Source organism: Myiozetetes cayanensis, unplaced genomic scaffold (assembly GCF_022539395.1).
Source record: "Myiozetetes cayanensis isolate MyiCay16 unplaced genomic scaffold, myiCay2020 scf3, whole genome shotgun sequence".
Classification (NCBI taxonomy): Eukaryota; Metazoa; Chordata; class Aves; order Passeriformes; family Tyrannidae; genus Myiozetetes; species Myiozetetes cayanensis.
Window position 1 is genome coordinate 48,205,878 of NW_026087521.1, and position 22,830 is coordinate 48,228,707.

The window sequence follows — 22,830 nt, forward strand, 5'->3', positions numbered from 1 at the left end:
AATCATGACTTTGAGACTATTTAGACAGTGTTTTCAGTGAAATTAAAAGTTTAAGGAATATGGTATCAGTTTATTATTTAATTTGTCCCTACTCATTAAGGCTTTGAGAAAACCATATATGCTCACCAGTATTTATTATCATTGTTTCCAAGTGGCAAATGATTTCCAAAGGTTTTAGAAGTTGAAATCCCGTTCTTTTCCCTTCGGTGATGAAGGAAGTACAACAAAAATACTTTAGAAGTGAGTCCCAGACTGGAGTGTTCTTCCTATGAAAAGTGGTCACACAGGTCTTTTGATTTATTATTTTCTTTTTAATGTGTTTCTAGGGCCATAATTTGCTTTTATCGTCGTGTTCCCTCCCAGCCCTTCCCATCTTTCCAAACCAATAAAAAATGCTCTCTAGAGAACCATATTAGATTTACTGAGATTGCTTTTAGAAATAACCCAATTGATATGGAAACGAAGTTTTTAAAAATTAGAAATATAGGAACACGTTTATATGAGTAGCTTTCTTATTTTTCCCTACCCACTTGGTTTACAAGTATCTACGTAAAAGAAAATTTTCAAGTGCAAACCACTAAATTGCACTTCAAATTGTTATATCGGTAAACATATTTAAAAAAACGGTAAGCTTTCAGTTTTGACTAATTTTTATTGGGGTACGTTTGTAGGAGAATTTGGAATACACATGAAGTCCGTCTTAAACGGCAATAAGCACTTCTTCGGTAACAGGGGTTACACTTTACACATGTTAATCAAAGCGCATACCAGTGGTATTCCATTGCTATTATTAATAATCTTCGTGAATTGGATACTACGTGCTTTATTTGAGTTACCCTTTTCAACTAAACAAGTTAATCCAGCTCTCTTAAGGGAAAAAGTGGGTGGCTCTTAAAAGAGCCTTTGGGTTCGTTTCTCGAGGTGATCCGGGAGCGAAAGGATTTAGCCGCCGAAGCCGTAGAGAGTGCGTCCCTGGCGCTTGAGAGCGTAGACCACATCCATGGCAGTGACCGTCTTCCTCTTGGCGTGCTCCGTGTAGGTGACGGCGTCGCGGATCACGTTCTCCAGGAACACCTTCAGCACGCCGCGCGTCTCCTCGTAGATCAGCCCCGAGATGCGCTTGACGCCGCCGCGCCGAGCCAGGCGGCGGATGGCGGGCTTGGTGATGCCCTGGATGTTGTCGCGCAGCACCTTGCGGTGGCGCTTGGCGCCGCCCTTGCCGAGCCCCTTCCCGCCCTTGCCTCTGCCAGACATGGTGCCTCTCTCTCAGCCCAAAGCAATGTGGGAGAAAAAGTGGCCTGAGCGCGCTATATATTGCCGTCGGTCCGACCTGGTTGGGGACTGCAAACGCAGGGGCGGAGCTTGGGTCTCTCTTCCCCCACCCCGCCTCTTTCTCTATCGCATGATCCGCGAGCACAAAAGTGCAGGATTTTTACGGATTTCCCTTCCCCGCAGCATAAGCAGTTGAGTGTTTCTGGCACATTTCGTTGCGGTTTTTGTTGTTTGTTTGTTTGTTTGTTTGTTTTTGGTGGTTTCTATTTTTTTTTACAGCAAGGTCCTTGAGTTTTTGTGTATAATAGTTTATTTATATTTATAAAAAAATCATAGATGTGCTGTGATCACTTAGAAAAAAAAAGCCCATTCATAGGAAGTTATCCAAGTTATTGATTCACTTAAATTAAGTTTTAATTTTTTTCGATATAACTGCTATTTTCAAAGATGGGTATGTACTACGTATTTCAATTTCACCAGTCTACACAGATTCTCGTGTGTGGCTTTACTGTTGTTATAGCTACTGCACACGTCTTTTAACGGATAATCTTGCAGCAAAGTCTGTCCAATCGTGGTTCAGAGAAATTCTACCCCTCCTCGATTTTTTTTCACTTCTTCATTTCCCTCTCTCTCTGAAAGTTATCTCAAGGTGAGTTTAGCAGTAAAGGTACACTAATCAAGAGTTTTTGTGTTTCAGTTTCAGTTTTAAAAGATAAAACCATTTTTTAAACGAATATTTTTACAGGATTTTCCACTGTTACAGTGGCAAATACAGGAATGTGGCTATTTTTAGAAACACTGAAAAATTAATACATAAAATAAGGGTGGCTTTGTACTTCTGATGTAGGTATTCAAGTCTGGGTTTGCTTGCTTTAGCAGAGGAAAATATTATGAGACTTTTCTGTTGAAAATAATTATCAGAAATCATTCAGTAAATCATTTTCGACTTGAACATTTTTGGAAAGGGTAAGAAAAGTTTCTAGTATTGAGCATTTGGTGCCCTCTCATGGACATTTTTCACTTATTTTGTGTGGGTTTTTTCCTACAAGCTTGGTGGCTTTTTGTAATGTACACTTTCATAAAGATAGAACAAAAAATTAAACAATAATCAACCTTTATCTTTGCATAGACCACAGGTGCAAATGTTGCTTCTGTTAACATCGAAATCACTGTTCCGGTGGCTCCTCACTGACAAATGAATAAAATGTGGTCTGCCATGTCATTCATGCAGAGTCTTTTCAGTACAGGCCCAAAAGAAACCCGAAATGGGCAAGACAAATACCTAGACTCCAAAAGAGACATCCTAAAGTTTCAAACCAGTAACAAAGGCCCTGTTCCACAAGGAACGTGGTAGTATTCTAGATTGGGCAGTGGAGGTACTTTACTTCTGGGGTACAGTAGGAATGCCACAGCCAAGGTCATGGTGTTTTCTCTCCAAAGGCCAGTTTGCTCCTTTCAGGGGGGGGATATCAGGGACCATGACTGGACTGCTGTGGAAGACCAGGCTACCATGAGAAACTGGGAACTCCCATAGTCACATCCTCTGTCATTCCCAGGAGATTTTGACAGTAAGGTAAATATGTCCTGCCCTGGTAAGGATGCACTTGGTATAACATTTCCAGCTGGCTTTTTCACTCTCAAATCCACAGGATGTTACAAACAGGGTACTTTAGCACTGCCTGCTGTAGGGCTGCCTGAACCCACTCTGCCATGAAAATCCGGTTGTTCAACCTGCTCGGCCAGACTTCAGGGACTCTGACTACATCACAGGCCTCCCCTGGAAGTTATTACCACTTGGAGATGGCTGCCATGAGGTTATCAGAAATTCCTGGGCTTCACCAAATCACATACCTATGCAGTTTGTCATAAGTTGTCCAGCTCTGTAAAGCTGAATTTTTGTTTCTGCTTGGTTTTTTGTTTTGTTTTTAAATGGAATGACATTAAGTTAGAGCCTCATACTATAACCCTGCCCCATACTGAACTTCTTCTGCCCAAGAATCTGTGGCTACATATAATATTCTCTGTCTCTTGCTGTCTCTCTCTTTTGCAAAATGTTAGAATCATCAGGAAAAGGGTTTTTTTTTAAATAATAGATACATGCTTCTTCATAGCATTATTTTTTAACTCATGACAGAAATACAAGTAATAAAGTGAAGCAAGTTTGGAGCTGGGTTCCCTCTCTTCTTCCCTCCCAACTGATTCTAAATTATACATCAAATATCATCTGGTCTGTGAGCCTAGTTTGATGAACTAAACTGTAACTTAAGACCCACAGAATTGTTTGCACTGGAAGGGACATTCAAGATCATATAGATTAGCCTCTGTGCTGCATTAAAAATTTGGCAGAAAACGAACACCCTTGCATTCTAGCTGGTCCTCAGATCAGAGGGGCTGGGTATGGCTGGGCTTAATTTCTGATTATCACAAATTCAGCACTGTAAGCCTGGTAGTGTTCAACAGGAACTTTTGTGAGCACAGATTCAGAAATAGGGCAGTTTATTGAAGCAACAGAAATACAGATTTGAAATAGCCATTGCTAAATGCACAAGTGTGGTAGAGCTCCAACAAGAACAATAATATTGGGTTAACCTGGATGATGATGATGATAATGATAATAATAATAATAACAACAACAACTGTGTGCAGAAGCTTAGCAAGAAGGCCTCCCCACCTGGGAGGAGGGAGAGGAGAGTAGCCCATTGATGGTTTTTTTAGGGTCTTCCTCCTAAGTAGGTGAAATTTCTACCTTCCTTATATATAACACAATCTTATCCCACTCTTCCTCTTGTGTATGGCATGGTCTAGGTGGAGAGTTAAGTAATATGATCATATATGTGGTAACATATACTTCATTAAGCTTACTAGCATATGCAGTAGTATGAGTTTTAATAGTTAAATGACTCTTTATCAGGCAAAAATTAGTTTTTTGGCCATGTGTCCCTCAAAGTTCAGATCATATGACTTTTTTCTATTCTATGTTGCTTCTCAGAGCCATAGCAGGACCATCCTATCTCCACGACAACTCCTCCTTCAATCAAATCATTCTCTCTTGACGGCAGTGATCCATATCTCCATGCACAAAGATCACACAGAAAGTACCCAGTGTAGGCCCTAGACAGTAAGCTACAACCCTTGCCTTGGTCCTTGGTTGTCATCCCACACCCCTGTGCTGTAGGGAGGGACTTTTTTTACTAGATCAAGTTTTCAGTGACTGATGTACATATTATAACCCTCTCATTATTTTTCTAGATTTCAAATTTCCATCAACTCCTGGCAGCCCAATCCGGAACTCATTGAATGGGAAACTCTGCACTCACTGAGGTTTCACTGATGTCCCAGCAGAAGGCCTGCAGGAATGATGAACAAAAGTCACATAGGAATGGAAATGCAAGAGGTCACAAAACAAAATGTGCAAAGTGAAAATCAGAATAAAACACAACTCCAGATCTGTAAAGAACTGTTAAAAACTGAGTACGGAAAGTGAATGGGAATCCTGGGAGGAGTCACACTGATGACTTTTTTGTGCTTTGACAACCTGTTTTGGTGAAGAGGGATTTCAAATTCCCACAGAAAAAAGATGGGTTGGTAACTCCCCAGTGCTCAGCAGCAGACTGGGTTCATCATGATCTAGATAGTAAAAAAGAAATTTGTGGAAGAAAAACCATATTGTGTAAACTTGCTAAGTCAAAGCTGTTTGGTTGAGAAGTGGTTCTGCACCTGAACAGAAGCAGCAGAGAACAAATCTGGTGTTCATGCCATTCATATTGTACTCTTGCTTTACCAGACTCCACACTGTCCCCAGCTTCTGCCCATACATTATAACTGTCTCTCCACTCAGCTCCTTCCTTTTGAGAACCTGTAAACTTATTTAGTCGTGAAATGTACACAGCATAGATTTTTATTCAGCCCAGGACACTATGAAGGACTTTTTCTCTGCTTTATTCATCTGCCATGGTTTAACCCCAGCCAGCAATTAAGCACCATGCAGCTGCTCACTGACTCACTTCCAGAGAGATGAGAGAAATATAAAAAATTGTGGTTTGAGATAAAGACAGTTTAATCGGTAAAGCAAAAGCCATGCACACAAGCAAAGCAAAACAAGAAATTAATTCTTTACTTCCCATTAGCAGGCAGGTGTTCAGCCATCTCCAGGACAGCAGGGCTCCATTACATGTAATGGTGACTTGGGAAGAAAAAGGCCATCACCCCGAACCCTCCCCTTCCTTTTTCTTCTCCCCACTTTATCTTCCTGAGCATGACACCATATGGTCTGGAACATCCCTCTGGTCGGTTGGGGTCAGCTGTCCTGGCTGTGTCCCTTCCCAACACCTTGTGCACCCCCAGCCCCCTCACTCGTGAGGTGGTGTGAGAAGCAGAAAAGGCCTTGAGGCTGAGTGAGTGTTGCTCAGCAATACTGAAAACAAGCCTTTGTTATAACACTGTTTCTAGCACAAATTTGAAACATCTTTTTGCCCAAGCTAAGGTAGGTCAGCCTTTTATGTAAGATTAGATTCCAATTTTCTCAGTTAAATGGAGCAGCTTTTTGTGGAAACTATTTGATCAGTTTCACTTGGAATAAAACTTCAGCTTTGATGTTTTTAGGAAGTGAGCCTCTAAGAGAGATATTTTTATCATTTTTCAAACACATGCTGAGGCCATCTGAATAAACTCTTACTCTCACACGACAACAACTACCATAAAAGATACAGATACACAAGAAACACAGGAGTAACATAACTCACTAACAGACAACAAAGACTTAAAGAAATACATACATGAAAATTACCTGGTTTTGTGGCAATCTGACAGACAATTGGGCTTTGTGGTGACTAATGCTGATGAAAAATTCTGTAACTCCATCATAGATGTGTTCACCAGTACCAAGCGAATTTATTATTCTGTGAATGACTAACTTAAACAGAATTCTTGGCAGGTTGCTAACAGTCTGTTCTACTATTTTTAGACCTTTATCTAACTCACTGATCCATCTGACATTATTTTCTTTCTCCATTTCTCCTTCCAGTGATGGAACACCATAAACTTTTGATATGCACATTTATCTAATAAGTACATCTATGAAATAAATAGCTGACCTTACGGAAGAGAAATGTAACTGTAATATTTTGAAGTGCTGAACTCTTTTCTTTTTGACCTTCCTCTTGATTTTGGGGCATCTTAGAACTTAAAATCATAAAGCAGGTCCTTTACTTTTCTGTCGAAGTGTGACTGCCCCCTAAACACTGGCCTGTTTTCTCTCTTCCTATTAAACCACTTCCTCTTTCACTAACAGCAGCTCAGTTCTCTGTGTCAAATTTTTGCACAGAATTCCTAATCAGCCTGGTTGCCATCCCATTCCCAGCTGAGAATTATTCACAAAACAAAATATTTTTTCTGCTTGAGATCCTAAAGCTCTGTTTTCCCTATCACCTGCTTTCCAAACAGTGGTATTCCTTGGAGTCCCCAGTATAAGGAAATGTTCATGCAGTGAGGGCACTGCAGAAATTTAACAAATCTGCTATTCATCTCGGAATATCTGTTAGTCTGAGTACTTTGCAAATGTGGAACATGCTGGGCACATGACATAGCAGACAAGAGTAGTTCAATAAATAGAGATGTTCTGTCAAATAATACAGAAGTCTTGATGGCATCTTATTTTGGGATATTAATACAACTACTGAATGTGGTAGGAAATGTCTGGAGAAGTTTCTGCTCATTGGTTCATAGAAAAGACATCCACCTAGGAGAGGTATGGAGATAAAGGCATGAGGAGCAAGGAAGATGTTCCTTGTCATAACGAATGTGACCAGTTCATCAGTATTATAAGAAAATCAAACATTAGGCTTCTTAGTTGTTTTGAGGTTTGATTTTTCATTTTGTACACGTTTCAAGGTTTTTTCAATCTGTCCACTTTACCATACAGCACAGTCTTAGAAGATACCGACCAGAGCTCATCTCTTTTCCTTTTTTCCCCCAATATCATAATCTTAACATATTTGACAAAACAAACTAATGTCCAAAAAAGATGTCATAGAACAGTGAGATGTGTTCCCTCTTCACTGCAATCATAAATCACACATTTGAACCTCAGTTCAGCAAGTTAACTAGAAACCTGAGGCATGACAGCAAATTTTTTTAAGAATATCAACTTTCCTTATGATCAGAATAGGAATCTGCTTTGAGAGCTGGAGAGAAACCTGGTGAAGATTATGTGTGGTCCTGAGGGACTCACGTTAATTGGACATCATGGCAGTGACTTGGTAATTTAACATAGGCCATTTCTAAAGGGAGAATCAGTCTGGAGTTGTGCACACCTATCCCATAGATAAAATGACCTGGCATTCACAATGCTGAGGGGTTAAGGAGAATAAGAAATGATGAATTAGGATTACAGACTTACATGCCAGCGGTGCAATTGGCATAAAAATGACATACTTATCCCTGCAGTATGATTTTTCTCAGGCCACTCTTGCTCTTAGTCACTGCGCTCCCTTTTTCCAGTAGGAAGAAAAAAATCCAGTAGGTATCTAGGCTACGCTGCCCAACCCAGCTTTACAAGTTTAACAGGAGTTTTTGGTTGGATGTTAATTTTGTTCCTGTACTGGACACTGGAGCCTAAACAGCCAGTATGTTCAGTGTTCCTACATATATATACACTTCCTTTCTGTAGTGAGGAACAATGTCTTACATAATTTAGCAGCTATCTCCAGCTAAGAACTATAAAGTCTATTCAGTTGAAGCCACAGCTATATAGTCTTTGCCTGTAAAGGTATTGTTGTGCATAGGCCAGTGCTCTCCACCACTTGTGTTCAGTAATCCACTAATTTTCTAAATCCCTTCTACTGCAATATCTGAAGTGTGTAACTGCTCCAACTGAATTTTCTTAAAATATAGTCACAACAGTTTGAGTTTTCCCTCTTACCTTTCAGAAAAGGAACTCCTTTTCTCCCAAAGTGAGCAGCGAGGATAAGTTACAAGTGGCTAAAACTGAACTTCTGTCATTACCTAGACTTATCCAGAGGCTGAAGTTTTATTCCAGGGCTGTCCTGTTGAGTTCAGTTCAATTAGAAGGGATGTGTGTGATACGGTTTTGCCCACGTGACTATAAATGCGTTTTGCCTTTTCAAGCTCGGCTTTAAGAATAAATTAAGCATATCACATTTACTATAACAACATACATGCACTTTGACCATACCCAGTCAAAATGCCTCCCCTCTAGTTTCTCTCCCAGAAATAGTGGTAGCAGGCTGGAAAATCGCAGTTGACCCACTCTCTTTGGGTCAGTGCACCCAGTCGGGTGAAACCCTTTGAGAATTAGCATGTGCCATTCCTGACACCCTCCACTTATGCTAACTGTGAAAGTCTGGTAAGCACATCTCCACCCCAAACAGGGGCCCAGACAAGTGAGCTCAGGAATTCAGGCTGTTGGGGTGAAGGGATATGGCAAGATAATTTCAGGAAAAGTGGGGTGTGTATGCCAGTGTGTATGTTATGTAAAGGAACAGATCACAAACTCGAGCAAGGATCAAAATGTTGGATTCACCCTAAGAGGCAGTGCAGAGTAAGAACAGTGTTTCAGGACAGGACTTAAAAATAGATGCTCTGTTTTGTATTTTTTCTCCTTTTAGTAGAGATTTAGGATGCCGTCAGTCTGTGAAAACATGAATACTGGTGAAATCAAATCCTACCATTTCTCCTCCAAACTGCAGGGACCCAGTTTCCAGGTGATCCCTTGAGATATACAAGGTTAACAGCTATGGGCATGAGATTAACCACCTCTGCTGAGAGCTGAGAGCTAAGTGGGAAATTCCCTGAAATTCCCCATTCTCCTGCTCATTAGGGAACCAGGAGTACCAGCACCATGACTAAAGCAAGGAAACAGCCTCTCTCCCCTCACTGCTCCCTGACTGCTTCCCATCCCTGCACACACCCAGAACTAAGAGAAGGGCATCAATTGAGTAAAAGGAAGGGAAGTAGAGCATGGCTGAGTTGATGCATAAAGTACCATGAAAAGGTAGCAAATTCACAGAAGTTGAGTACAGCACTAATAGAAGCACTTATGAGAAATGAGGAAATAACCTGCAAGAACCAAGAGCCATGCCCTGAGAAGCAAGAGCTGGAGAACACTATATATGAAACTACGAACCCAAAGAACAACTTTGCTTGAACTTAGAGCTCAATAATGTGGTAAATACCCACTCCTGGACTACGAGTGCCTCTTACTCACATAAGTCCCTTCCTCATAGAACATGTACACTGTATCTTTAAAAGGAGATGAGAGAACACAAAACCAGTGACTACACCGGTAGGTTGTTGCATATACAGAAAATACCAGCTTTTTATTGTTCAAAGTCCTTAAGAATGAAAATCTGACATACTGAAAGCGTACTAGCCTTGTGGATATACCACCTGGAACCAACCTCTGAATTGATATGATATAAAAACAAATATTTCGACTCCGTATATGGCTTGGAGGCCGGTTCTTTAAACCGGCATAATTAGGACAAGAGATTCATCGTGAAAAGGAGGCCATTTCAGGGTTAGAGGGAGGCTCCGACCCCCGCGGGTTCCTACCGCGCCCAACGCCACCTCCGAGCGTTTCCACTGACGAAATGGAACACACCGGCTCAGCGCCGAGCCCGGCACCTCCAAGGCGCAGGAGTTTCAGCACCGAAGTGGGGGACCTGCGGACAACATCAAGGTAGCTCGAAACCTCCGCGCATCCTGGCCCCCCCTCGCCCTACGGCTTTTCAAGGGAGAAAAACTAGACTAGCCGTGAAAAAGCCTGGGGGCGGGGGAAGCCGGAGGTGGGGGCGGCAGTGGAAGATAAGAAACAAACGTACCAGGAAGTTCTTAAGCTTCTTCCGAGTGAACTTATAAAAGGTGGAACGCCTTTTTAACCCGAAAACTGCTGGGCAGTACAAAAGCCCGAGAGCGGCGGCCAATCTTTACGCAGCGCGGGCTTTTCGAAATCTGTCCGTCTCCGGGGGCGGACGGAGGCGCTTCCGAAAGCAGCTCTCCCGTCTCCAGGAGAAACCACAGGGAGCTGCAGCACCCGCACTGCCAACTCCGCTCCCAAGAGCCTGGACGCCCTGAGCGCTGCCCAAAGGGGTCTCTGGGCTCGCACCGATTCCTTGCGGATACGGGACGTTATTTGCACCACCACCAGCGGATTCTCCTGAACCGAGCTGTGCTGCCATGCTGCTCAGCACCTGTGGAGAACAAGACCGCGAAAACTTATTACTGAAGTCACCCTAAAGTAAGCAAAACCAAGGGACAAAAAGGGGTTAAAATGGTACGTGCGCGCGCGCGCGCGCACACACAAAAATACACAAAAACCACAAGAAAACCTTTCAGCTCTTTTTGTGAAGACTTGGGTGGCTCTTAAAAGAGCCGTTGGGTTTATCTGCAATGCAGACAGAATTTTTTCCGAACCACTTATTTCTTCTTGGGGGCTGCCTTCTTCGCCTTCGCTGCCTTCGGCTTGGCAGCCTTAGGCTTCGCTGCTTTCGGCTTCACCGCCTTCGCCTTGGCCGGGCTCTTTGCTGCTGCCGCTACTTTTTTGGGCTTGGCAGCCTTTGTCGCCTTTTTGGGGCTCTTGGCTGCTTTCTTGGCTGCGCTGGCCGCCGGCTTCTTGGCTTTCTTAGGGCTCTTCTTCGCTGTCACCGCTTTCTTAGGCTTCTTGGCGGCGCTGGCGGGCTTCTTAGCCGCCGGCTTCTTGGGCTTAGCTGCGGCTGCTTTCTTTTTGGGAGCCTTTTCCTTCACTTCTCCAGGTTTCTTGCTAAGGCGGAAAGAGCCGGAGGCGCCAGTGCCTTTGGTCTGCACCAAGACGCCTTTGCTGACGAGACTCTTGATTCCCAGCTTAATACGGCTATTGCTTTTCTCCACATCGTAGCCGCCGGCGGCCAGCGCCTTCTTGAGCGCGGCGAGGGAGAGCCCCTTGCGCTCCTTGGAGGCGGACACGGCCTTGGTGATCAGCTCAGTGACGCTGGGCCCCGCGGGCTTGCGGGCTTTGGAAGCGCCCGCCGCTTTCTTCGGCTTCTTGGCGGCGGGAGCCTTAGCCGGAGCCGGCGCGGCGGCGGCGGCGACATCGGGCGCGGCGACAGGAGCGGTCTCGGCCATGCTGCCTTGCGGGATCCTGGCGAACAATGGAGGCCGCCCCGCCGCTGCCCCTTTTATAGCAGCGCCGCGCGCGCTGATTGGTGCGCCGCGCGCTGCTCCGCCGCCGCGCCCGTTGTGTTTCTTCCCGGTCCAAAAAGGACTTTTTCCTCACGAAATTTGCTGCAGATGCACCCCGTTTCTGCCCGAGAGGAGAGGAGAGAGTCTGTCCTACAAGCTGATGGAGTTTCCCATTGTAAGGAGCAGACATGAGGGAAACGCGACCGCCGAAACTTAGTGGAGTGAAGCCGCAGAGACCTCGACAGAGAGAAACCTTCGGTTTTTACTTTAAATTAAAATTATACCATGGGCTAAATGGGCACAACTGGCATAACATCTTGTTCTTTAGAAGGTTCTCTACAGAGCAGATCAAAGCCAGAGTGGTTTGGAGGGTTGGTCTCAGAGTAAATTGACATTAAACCCGAGGAAGTAACACAGTTTCGCCCATGGTCCCAGGCGCAGATGCCGAGCTGACTCCTCGGCTGAGCCGCTTCCCTCCGAAATCACCCCTCTCGGTGTCGCTTCAGAAATCCCAGTGTTTTAGCTAATGCCCTGTCGGGAGGCGTTTGTGCTTTAGCTGCCTGTGTGAAAGTCGGTGTTGCTTTCCTTCTGCTTAGGTGTTTCATTGGAACAAAGCTCCGACGTGCCCCCTCTTGAAAACTTATGTTCCTGTCATTGCACTTTCAATGTAATTTTAATGAAGTCTCTTTCGTTTGTTAAATTTGGGAGTCAGAGTAGTTGCAATTGCAGTAATAGCACTTTTTTACTCAGTTTCCAAGGCAATGTTCCTTTCTTTAAAATACCAGTTAACACTCTGCCTTCAATAGTATTGTGTTTCATAGAATAGGTATCTGGCTACCATCAGCTCCTAAAAACGTGTAAATAGATATATTCAGGGCTAAAAGTAAATATAAAAGGGTGAATGAAATGTAGGTAATACGTAGAGTTCCCACTACCTGGAACTGTGAAAATAAAAAAACAAACAATAACACAGTAACTTGAGTTTTTGTGAACTGTCATATTCTTTTCCAATTACCTGTGTTTAATTGGGCAATCTAAAAGGCTACAATCAGAGCAAGTACCAGATTTATTCTAGTAATTTGGAATATCGGGGTTTTTTTAAATCTCTGTTTGAAGGTAAATGTTGAAAAAATACAGCTTAGTGAGGTCTCTTTCAGTAATCTATAAAACGAAGGTAAATACTTGTTTTGGATGATCTGGCTGCGATAATAATCATGACAAAACTGTAAAGTGTACTGCAGGACTGTGCATTGTTTATTTATTAAACACAGAAATGGGAAATTGCATTTAATGCCCACTTAATCTGATGCTTATTTCATATAATGGGGGAGAATTAAGGTCCTCAGTGACATTACTGAACGCTGTATCAGAATGCTGACAATGAGGAAAACTTTTTTTACTAAACTGGTAGTAGTAATCACATAGACACAAAGAATAGAGAGTTCAACACCTCCCAGAGGCACTGGAGCTAACATTTTGTAATTCTGTAGTCCATTGATATCTGTATATAAGTGGTTTGTTTGTGTCAAGCTATTCGTATCTAATAGCAGCTTTCTGTGAATTCTCTGGACTTGTACAAGGACTATTGTAATCCTTATCAAACTTTGAAAGACTCATAGTAATCTTTTTATTTCTCCCTAGTTCCTTTGGGCAGAAGTGGATTCCAAGATTTCTGGAAATATAAACAGAATGTCACTTTTTTATTTGCTTTCATTATCTCAATGTTTTATTAACTTACTTAGAAACTGAAGTACTTAGTGATCTGATGCTGATCTCTCAAGCCCATCATTGCTTCATGTAAGATATATTACTGAACATTGGAGGTAATCTCTACCCACCCACCATGTGTGAGAGGTTTGCGACCAAGAAAGGACAGATTGGTAGAATCAGGTTGTGGATGCTTCTAGGAAAAAAATCATTATGATCACCCCTACAATGCAGACCAAAACAAAGATGGGCATAAAACCAGAACACAGGAAGGGCAGACCTGAGCGTTGATGCAGAAATAATCTACATCTCTGGCTTTTTATTCAGATGCATTTTGCTTTTGGGTGTTCAAAGATAATGTCCTAAAATCATCCAAGTATTTGTATTTTAATCCAGTAAAGAGGTTTTCGTTTCTCAGCCACTGTAGATTAAAATTTTATTTTTCAGTCACTATAAAATATAACCCAAAACAGAGAGCAAATGCTCAGATTAGCAGCTTGGTGTAGTTAACACAGGTATAGTAGGAATGCTTCTCCAGACTTTGATAATCTCCTGTTTCTTTAGGCATAAATTGTATTTGGGTATCATCACTCCATTCACCTTCCTTTCATTTTCTAAATCAGCAAGCGTCAGTAGTAATATTGAAATATTTTAATAAAGTGTTGTGACTTTTCTTCCAGGAAATAAACATGTTTATGAAATAGCACAGGCTTTTGCAGAGATTCTACCCAAAGTTGTTTTTAAGAGATGAATAGGGAAAAAAAGGAGAAAAAAAAGAACTATTGACAGAAAAATGTGGTGGGTTCCAGTTCTGCATCAAAACCCCACACCCGCTTTGGATGAATTCAACTTTATACAGATTGTTTACAGAAACTGCACATTCCCCTTGCTCCTATTCCAAAGAAGAATGGGGTTCGTAGTAACACATGATTGTTTTCTTGTCTTTGAATGACCAGTTTCAAAGCTGATGCCAAGCACAGGTGTCCTACTGTTCAGTAAATCATGAATCACTGATTCTTTCTGCTTAGAAGAGTCATAGGCTCCCATTGCTTTCCTCTGTGGCTACTGACACTTCTTTTCCTGAATGACAAGTTAAAGTCAAAATGTCCTGTAACAATTGTTGATTCATTATTTTCAGTACTCCATGTGTAAATGAACAGCCAATTTCTTCACCAGAAGTTTTGGTTTCCACAAGGGTGAAGCTCTTGGCTTGTTTGTAGGGCAAGCTCACTTTATTTGTCTGACAATTTCTGCATATAGGACAAGGCTCATTGTGGGTTATGCACTACAAAATGCTCAAAAACTCTGTATCCCGTCTTTGAGAGATATATCAGTTTTATTGCTTTTTTTTCTCATACAAAAAACCATACCTCATTGTCAGGAAATGGATCAATGTTTAAATCACAGAAACACCACTCAAATACAGATGAAAACTATTTCTGTATCTTTAAGCTTTTGTCCACTAACACTCTTGGAAGGACAGAAACACTGCTGCTCAGCTTGCAGAAGCTCAAATGGATTGTAACTTTTCATTTTTCTTTTTCTCTCAGGTGAAGCAATAGCAATTTCTGAAACAGCATAAGATCCAAAAGCTGCTGCTGGAGCTGGTAAAAGGATGAGAATGATAAGAAGGGACATTTTATGCTTAGTCAACAGTGTAGATCTACTAATAAGTATGACTAAGAAAGAATCATTTTGCAGGTAACAGATTCCCAAAGCTGATTGAAGAATGACGTGACCTACAGTGGTTTTGTAACAACCATATTAGAGCTCCTTCCAGAATTGTAAGGGTAGGATGGGACTGAGGCCTTCTTGTCCTCAGGCAACTCAGAGTTATTGCCCTTTAGAAACTCCAGATATGGCACAAGCAGATAACATTTTGGTATAGTGTAGTGAGGAAAGTCAAGAATGTTTAAAAAATTCCTAACCCATGTGGAATTTTTTACTTTTCCCCCATATGGTAAAGTCAGTCCATAGAGTTCCCAAACTCCACTGAGAGCAGTTAGCAGAATTCCTATCACTATGTAATAGCCAAGCTCTGAAGGTTTAGAGGTATACACAGGAACAAAGCCCAGGCCAGCCACTTCATACTGACTTCTGCTGTTTTCTGCAGATGGGGGGAATTTTGAAAATCAATTTACAGATGCCATGTTCACATTTCACATATTCAATAGTAATCCTCACTGGCGAAACAGAAGAGGTCAACTTGCTGTTTGTAACATACAAATCAGAACTTCATCTGCATATAAAATTATTTTCATGCAGATTGTCTGAAACAACAACAAAAAAAAGCCCACCCCCCCCAAACACCAACAAGCAGAGACAAAAAAAAAAAAAAAAAAAACTAAACAAAAAGCATTGAAGAAAGCAAATGCACAGACAATGGTCTCCATGCTGAAAAATTATGAAGGAAAGAATCTGAGAAGAAAATTGCAAAAAAAAATACAAATAAAGATAACCTAAAAGAACAGGTAAAAGAATTAAGAGAAACTTTAGGATACAGTTTCAGAATTTTTAACCAATAATTATTACCATATTTGCTCTAGTTAGTTGGTGGCTTTATAAATGATTAAGAGTTATTAATTATCTTCTAGGCTATATATTTTTTTTTGACATGGAATGCTATTTAAAAGTGTTCAAGAGCCTATGTAGCCCCCAAACAGATATCTAAAAAAGGCAAAAGGAAGAAAGAATAATAAAATGGACACACTCTATTTGACATTTATATTCTCTACCTAGTTTGTTTTTAAAGTACTGTCATATAAGTACATTCCCAGTATACAATAAGCAGCATTCGAAGAGCTAGAGATGACAAGTTAAAGGATTTAGTGCTCCACACAAAAGAAAATAAAATGAAATAAAACCATAGGATCTGTATCCGCTGTTGGAAATAATTAGTATCAGAAAAAGATAAGCTATTTATAAAAAAACCTAACGTGAAAAATAGATACATTGTGCCGCAGATAAAGAAACACAGTTAAATGAAAAACGTTAATTATAAGAGTGAAAGGACAATAAAAATTGCTCTACAAATGTATGCTCCTGACATTTAAATCATCTTGTAGAAAATGCAATTTGAAAAAGTTGAAAGAAAATTATATGATGCCCAGAAAGCAGAAGGAGAGGGTAAGATAGGCCAACTCAAGGCAAGGACTCGGAGCGAGGCGTACTCAGAGAGGGAGGCGGGGATTGTGGCGGAGAAGCCTCCGGGGCCCCGGGGCGGCGACCGAGAGCAGCGGAGGGAGCGGAGGCGCAGGCCCGGCCCCGCCGCCGCGCCCGCCCCTGCTCCCAACCAGGTCGGCTCCCAGCCCATAAAGGGCCCCGCGCGGGCGGCGGCGGCGACTGCTGAGAGCGAGCGGAGACAGCACCATGTCTGGCAGAGGCAAGGGCGGGAAGGGGCTTGGCAAGGGCGGCGCCAAGCGCCACCGCAAAGTGCTGCGCGACAACATCCAGGGCATCACCAAGCCCGCCATCCGCCGCCTGGCTCGGCGCGGCGGCGTCAAGCGCATCTCGGGGCTGATCTACGAGGAGACGCGCGGCGTGCTGAAGGTGTTCCTGGAGAACGTGATCCGCGACGCCGTCACCTACACGGAGCACGCCAAGAGGAAGACGGTCACTGCCATGGACGTGGTCTACGCCCTCAAGCGCCAGGGACGCACCCTCTACGGCTTCGGCGGCTAAATCCTTTCGCTCCCGGATCACCTCGAGAAACGAACCCAAAGGCTCTTTTAAGAGCCACCCACTTCTTCCTATGAAAGGGCTGTGTTGCTTTGTATTTGTTTGTTCTGGCTTTATAAGCCATTCCCTTCGCATGCTCCCGCTCTTTGAGCACCCGTCTTTTTCCATGTAAGTCTGCAGCTTCTCGGCGGCTGTACTACACGAATGAAATCGGCTACACCCTCCCCCGCCCCCAAGAAAATAATCCCTTGTTTTCTCATACGCGGTGTATTTGACGGACACGGCAGGGTTTGTGGAGGAGCCTCTTGATCACCTTTCAGCGCGCCCTAGCCCAGGCCCGTGTCCAGCGCCGATCGGGTTAAGCGCCCGCCCGCGCCATTTCCAAAAGCCCGCGCGGGCGCAGATTGGCTCCGACACGCTCCCTGCCTGGCAGAGCCCGCGCTCCGCTCTCGGGACGATCGTGCCAGCACAGCACGCCCCTCCAGCCCCGGGAAAGTAACAAGAGCTAGCTCTCTCCCCCACGTCGGCTCACGAACACAGCGGAGACCCGCCCGGCTGCCACTGAGCTCTCCGGCAGAACCGGACCGGCGCGGCTACGCGAAAGAGACACATCTCAACCCAACAACCACGCACACACCCAAAATCGCACACAAAAATCAAGCGCCCCCTTTAACCCCCCCCCGATGCGCGATCCGCAGCGTCTCAAGCTCTTTTTCGAGGCTGTGGGTGGCTCTGAAAAGAGCCTTTGGGTTCGCTTTTGGGCTCGGGACGCTTTCGCCGCCGGCTTTACTTGCTCTTGGCCTTGTGGCTTTCAGTCTTCTTGGGCAGCAGCACGGCCTGGATGTTGGGCAGCACGCCGCCCTGCGCGATCGTCACCTTGCCCAGCAGCTTGTTGAGCTCCTCGTCGTTGCGGATGGCGAGCTGCAGGTGGCGGGGGATGATGCGCGTCTTCTTGTTGTCGCGGGCCGCGTTGCCCGCCAGCTCCAGGATCTCGGCCGTCAGGTACTCCAGCACGGCCGCCAGGTACACGGGCGCGCCGGCGCCCACCCGCTCGGCGTAGTTGCCCTTGCGCAGCAGGCGGTGCACGCGGCCCACGGGGAACTGCAGCCCGGCCCGCGACGAGCGCGACTTGGCCTTGGCCCGCGCCTTCCCGCCCTGCTTCCCGCGACCGGACATCTTCCCTGGCTCGCTCCGCAACAAACTCTCGCCCCGCGCTACAGCAGCAGCAGCTCAGTGCCGCCCGCCCTCAGCCGCCGCTCTTATATCCCCTCCCTCCGCGCCGCCGCCGCCTCCCCATAGGCCAAGGAGCCCGCCGGGGAGGGAGCCGCCCAATGGCGCAGCGAATCTCGCCCGAACCAATCGCGACGGGCGCACCGCCCAGAGGCTCCGCCCGCGCTCTCCACGCGGCCAATGACGAGGCGGCACGGGCGGGACTCAGCGCGCGGCCCCGCCTGCCCAGAACCGCCGCTCCCGCTCCCGCTCCCGCTGCCGGACCCCGGGAGGGTTCGCTCCCCCTCGCTTTTCTTTGCTCTAGTCCTTGAAAGCCGCCGGCATACACAGTGCGGGTTACCAGAGCTCAGTTGCGGAAATAGAGGGGAAGAGAGAGACACCCGGGATGTTTCAGTGAGCGGGAGAAAATAAGGGGAGTCAGGATAGGCGGTACCTTCTTGCACTCTGAGCATTTTCCCCGCAGAAGGATTTCTCCCTTTTTTAGCATCGCGGCACCCCTACGTTTCCCGGTCTTTCAAAACTACAGACTTTCTGAAATGACAAGGACACAGCACCCCAGTCCCTTCTGTACCCTTAAGTGAACAAAGGACAATACTTCAGCAAGGTCTCCCCACTGATTTAAGGACTTTGTGTATATTCCCTCACTGTTCTGCAGTTTCCTTTTTAATATTTCGATAAGGTTGTCAGGAGTACTTTGAAAATTATAATAATTAATGGAAGAAACCCCAGCTTATTTCAGTGTCCCAGTTCTTTTTATTGTGTACGTAGTGAGAAACAACAAGGCACATCATTCGGTAAAATGCTTTCTAAAACCGTGGTGCTGTTTTTCTTTGGAAGCAAGCACGCTCTCCGCGGATCGAGCCGAAGCTGGATGTCGCTGGGCATGATGGTGGCAGCGGCATGGATGGTTTGCCTGAGTTGGTGTCCTCGAAGAATCCCACCAGGTAGGCCTCGCTGGCCTCCTGCAGCACCATGACCCGGCCGAAACTCTAGAGCACGAGTCAGGTCTTGAAGTCCTGCGCGATCTCGCCCGCACCAAGGCGCTGGAGGAAGGGCAGCTTGGCGGATCAACAACTCGACTTCTGGTAGCGCCGGATCTCGCGCTTCCGTGCCGGGCCGGTAGCGGTGCGGCTTCTCCCGCCGCCCGTGGCCCGGCGCTCTTGCAGGCCGCCTTGAGTAACCAGCTGCTTGCGGGGCGCCTTCCCGCCCGTCGACTTACGCGCCGTCTGCTTTGTGCGCGCCATCGCTGCCAATCACACGCTCCCGGAGCTCCCCACAGCGACACTGCCGCCCTGCACCTCCTCGGGGGCTATATATAGCACTGGTGTCTTCTCTGATAGGCAGACGGGTAAGTGTTGAGATTCATTGGTGGATTCAAAGTTTAAAACTCCCGCCACTGGCAGATACCGCCTACCCTTTTGCGTCTTTGTTCTTGCTTTATAGTTTCTGTTCCTAAAAAAAAAGATTACTATTTTAATATCGTATAACGCGCTGGTTGGTGGAAACTAGAATACTTATTTGTATGATTAACGCACAGAATTTCTTGTAACTATTAAGCCACTCAATATCTGGAATTTTTGTGTAAGTTAATCATTAGTGTGTCCTTTATTAAACTGTTTTTACTTCCTGTAAGTGTGCAATCTTTAGGTTAATTATAACAGGATATATTTCTGCAGAGCTGATAAGGACAACAAGCTGTTGAAATTTTTATTTTGATACTGTCTGTATGTTTCTGTAATATTTTATAAGATAGAGGGATGGCCACTGCAAACCTGTATGATCAAGAATAAATACAAAAGAGATTTTAAAAAACATGCATTTTTAAAAAATGAAACATCTCTTAGTTCTTATAAATAGTATCTTATTGATACATTAACTTACCAAGTCTATGAGGAATTCTGGGCTAGAGGCCATGTTTAGCTACTGTCCCTCACGATATTTGGGGGGGCAGGACAGGGGCAGAGGTGCTACTGCCTTTTCTTCTCCTGTAACCCGCAGCACCTTTTACTGGCACTCACTGACAAACAGGGACGTCTTTTAGTACTAAATATTCTGACAACCTTATCGAAATATTAAAAAGGAAACTGCAAGTGAGAGAAATCCTAAGTCTTAATCAATGGGAGACCTTGCTGAAGTATTGTCCTTTGTTCACTTAAGGGTACAGAAGGGACTGGGGTGCTGTGTCCTTGTCATTTCAGAAAGTCTGTAGTTTTGAAAGACCGGGAAACGTAGGGGTGCCGCGATGCTAAAAAAGGGAGAAATCCTTCTGCGGGGAAAATGCTCAGAGTGCAAGAAGGTACCGCCTATCCTGACTCCCCTTATTTTCTCCCGCTCACTGAAACAGCCCGGGTGTCTCTCTCTTCCCCTCTATTTCCGCAACTGAGCTCTGGTAACCCGCACTGTGTATGCCGGCGGCTTTCAAGGACTAGAGCAAAGAAAAGCGAGGGGGAGCGAACCCTCCCGGGGTCCGGCAGCGGGAGCGGGAGCGGGAGCGGCGGTTCTGGGCAGGCGGGGCCGCGCGCTGAGTCCCGCCCGTGCCGCCTCGTCATTGGCCGCGTGGAGAGCGCGGGCGGAGCCTCTGGGCGGTGCGCCCGTCGCGATTGGTTCGGGCGAGATTCGCTGCGCCATTGGGCGGCTCCCTCCCCGGCGGGCTCCTTGGCCTATGGGGAGGCGGCGGCGGCGCGGAGGGAGGGGATATAAGAGCGGCGGCTGAGGGCGGGCGGCACTGAGCTGCTGCTGCTGTAGCGCGGGGCGAGAGTTTGTTGCGGAGCGAGCCAGGGAAGATGTCCGGTCGCGGGAAGCAGGGTGGGAAGGCGCGGGCCAAGGCCAAGTCGCGCTCGTCGCGGGCCGGGCTGCAGTTCCCCGTGGGCCGCGTGCACCGCCTGCTGCGCAAGGGCAACTACGCCGAGCGGGTGGGCGCCGGCGCGCCCGTGTACCTGGCGGCCGTGCTGGAGTACCTGACGGCCGAGATCCTGGAGCTGGCGGGCAACGCGGCCCGCGACAACAAGAAGACGCGCATCATCCCCCGCCACCTGCAGCTCGCCATCCGCAACGACGAGGAGCTCAACAAGCTGCTGGGCAAGGTGACGATCGCGCAGGGCGGCGTGCTGCCCAACATCCAGGCCGTGCTGCTGCCCAAGAAGACTGAAAGCCACAAGGCCAAGAGCAAGTAAAGCCGGCGGCGAAAGCGTCCCGAGCCCAAAGCGAACCCAAAGGCTCTTTTCAGAGCCACCCACAGCCTCGAAAAAGAGCTTGAGACGCTGCGGATCGCGCATCGGGGGGGGGTTAAAGGGGGCGCTTGATTTTTGTGTGCGATTTTGGGTGTGTGCGTGGTTGTTGGGTTGAGATGTGTCTCTTTCGCGTAGCCGCGCCGGTCCGGTTCTGCCGGAGAGCTCAGTGGCAGCCGGGCGGGTCTCCGCTGTGTTCGTGAGCCGACGTGGGGGAGAGAGCTAGCTCTTGTTACTTTCCCGGGGCTGGAGGGGCGTGCTGTGCTGGCACGATCGTCCCGAGAGCGGAGCGCGGGCTCTGCCAGGCAGGGAGCGTGTCGGAGCCAATCTGCGCCCGCGCGGGCTTTTGGAAATGGCGCGGGCGGGCGCTTAACCCGATCGGCGCTGGACACGGGCCTGGGCTAGGGCGCGCTGAAAGGTGATCAAGAGGCTCCTCCACAAACCCTGCCGTGTCCGTCAAATACACCGCGTATGAGAAAACAAGGGATTATTTTCTTGGGGGCGGGGGAGGGTGTAGCCGATTTCATTCGTGTAGTACAGCCGCCGAGAAGCTGCAGACTTACATGGAAAAGACGGGTGCTCAAAGAGCGGGAGCATGCGAAGGGAATGGCTTATAAAGCCAGAACAAACAAATACAAAGCAACACAGCCCTTTCATAGGAAGAAGTGGGTGGCTCTTAAAAGAGCCTTTGGGTTCGTTTCTCGAGGTGATCCGGGAGCGAAAGGATTTAGCCGCCGAAGCCGTAGAGGGTGCGTCCCTGGCGCTTGAGGGCGTAGACCACGTCCATGGCAGTCACCGTCTTCCTCTTGGCGTGCTCGGTGTAGGTGACGGCGTCGCGGATCACGTTCTCCAGGAACACCTTCAGCACGCCGCGCGTCTCCTCGTAGATCAGCCCCGAGATGCGCTTGACGCCGCCGCGCCGAGCCAGGCGGCGGATGGCGGGCTTGGTGATGCCCTGGATGTTGTCGCGCAGCACCTTGCGATGGCGCTTGGCGCCGCCCTTGCCGAGCCCCTTCCCGCCCTTGCCTCTGCCAGACATGATCCCTGCTCCCCTCGCTCTCAGCAGTCGCCGCCGCCGCCCGCGCGGGGCCCTTTATGGGCTGGGAGCCGACCTGGTTGGGAGCAGGGGCGGGCGCGGCGGCGGGGCCGGGCCTGCGCCTCCGCTCCCTCCGCTGCTCTCGGTCGCCGCCCCGGGGCCCCGGAGGCTTCTCCGCCACAATCACCGCCTCCCTCTCTGAGTGCGCCTCGCTCCGAGCCCCTGAGCTCCACTAAACCCACTGAACCGCTTTTACCCGCATCTTCCCTTTAGGGCGTGGCGAGAAAGCACAAACCCTGTTTTTTTTCTAATCGTGCGACAGTGGCACTGCGCAGAGAACTTGTCTTTACGCTACCGTTGTTAAGACCATTCTGAACGTCTCCATAGTTCTGAGGTCGTATGGGAAGGACTCGATGTACCGAGAACCATCAACTTCATGATGTTTTGGTAGCAGGTGGCTTATGTGTTGTGAAGCATAAGGATAATCATGACTACATCACCTAA

General features: G+C 46.7%; 4 protein-coding genes and 1 pseudogene across 4 annotated transcripts; 2 read left to right on the forward strand and 3 right to left on the reverse strand.

Moving 5' to 3' along the window:
• Window positions 1-653: 653 nt before the first annotated feature.
• Window positions 654-22,337, reverse strand: LOC126644959 (uncharacterized; annotated as a pseudogene).
• Window positions 10,666-11,411, reverse strand: LOC126644475 (histone H1.03). The gene has a single exon (XM_050323858.1). It carries the CDS (start codon window positions 11,389-11,391, stop codon window positions 10,708-10,710), a length of 684 nt encoding a protein of 227 aa, XP_050179815.1. The 5' UTR covers window positions 11,392-11,411; the 3' UTR covers window positions 10,666-10,707.
• Window positions 16,525-17,007, forward strand: LOC126644489 (histone H4). The gene has a single exon (XM_050323874.1). The coding sequence runs from the start codon at window positions 16,525-16,527 to the stop codon at window positions 16,834-16,836; it is 312 nt and encodes a 103-aa protein (XP_050179831.1). The 3' UTR covers window positions 16,837-17,007.
• Window positions 17,620-18,009, reverse strand: LOC126644480 (histone H2A type 2-C). The gene has a single exon (XM_050323863.1). The coding sequence runs from the start codon at window positions 18,007-18,009 to the stop codon at window positions 17,620-17,622; it is 390 nt and encodes a 129-aa protein (XP_050179820.1).
• On the forward strand, window positions 20,847-21,329 carry LOC126644483 (histone H2A type 2-C). The gene has a single exon (XM_050323867.1). The coding sequence runs from the start codon at window positions 20,847-20,849 to the stop codon at window positions 21,234-21,236; it is 390 nt and encodes a 129-aa protein (XP_050179824.1). The 3' UTR covers window positions 21,237-21,329.
• Window positions 22,338-22,830: the final 493 nt, after the last annotated feature.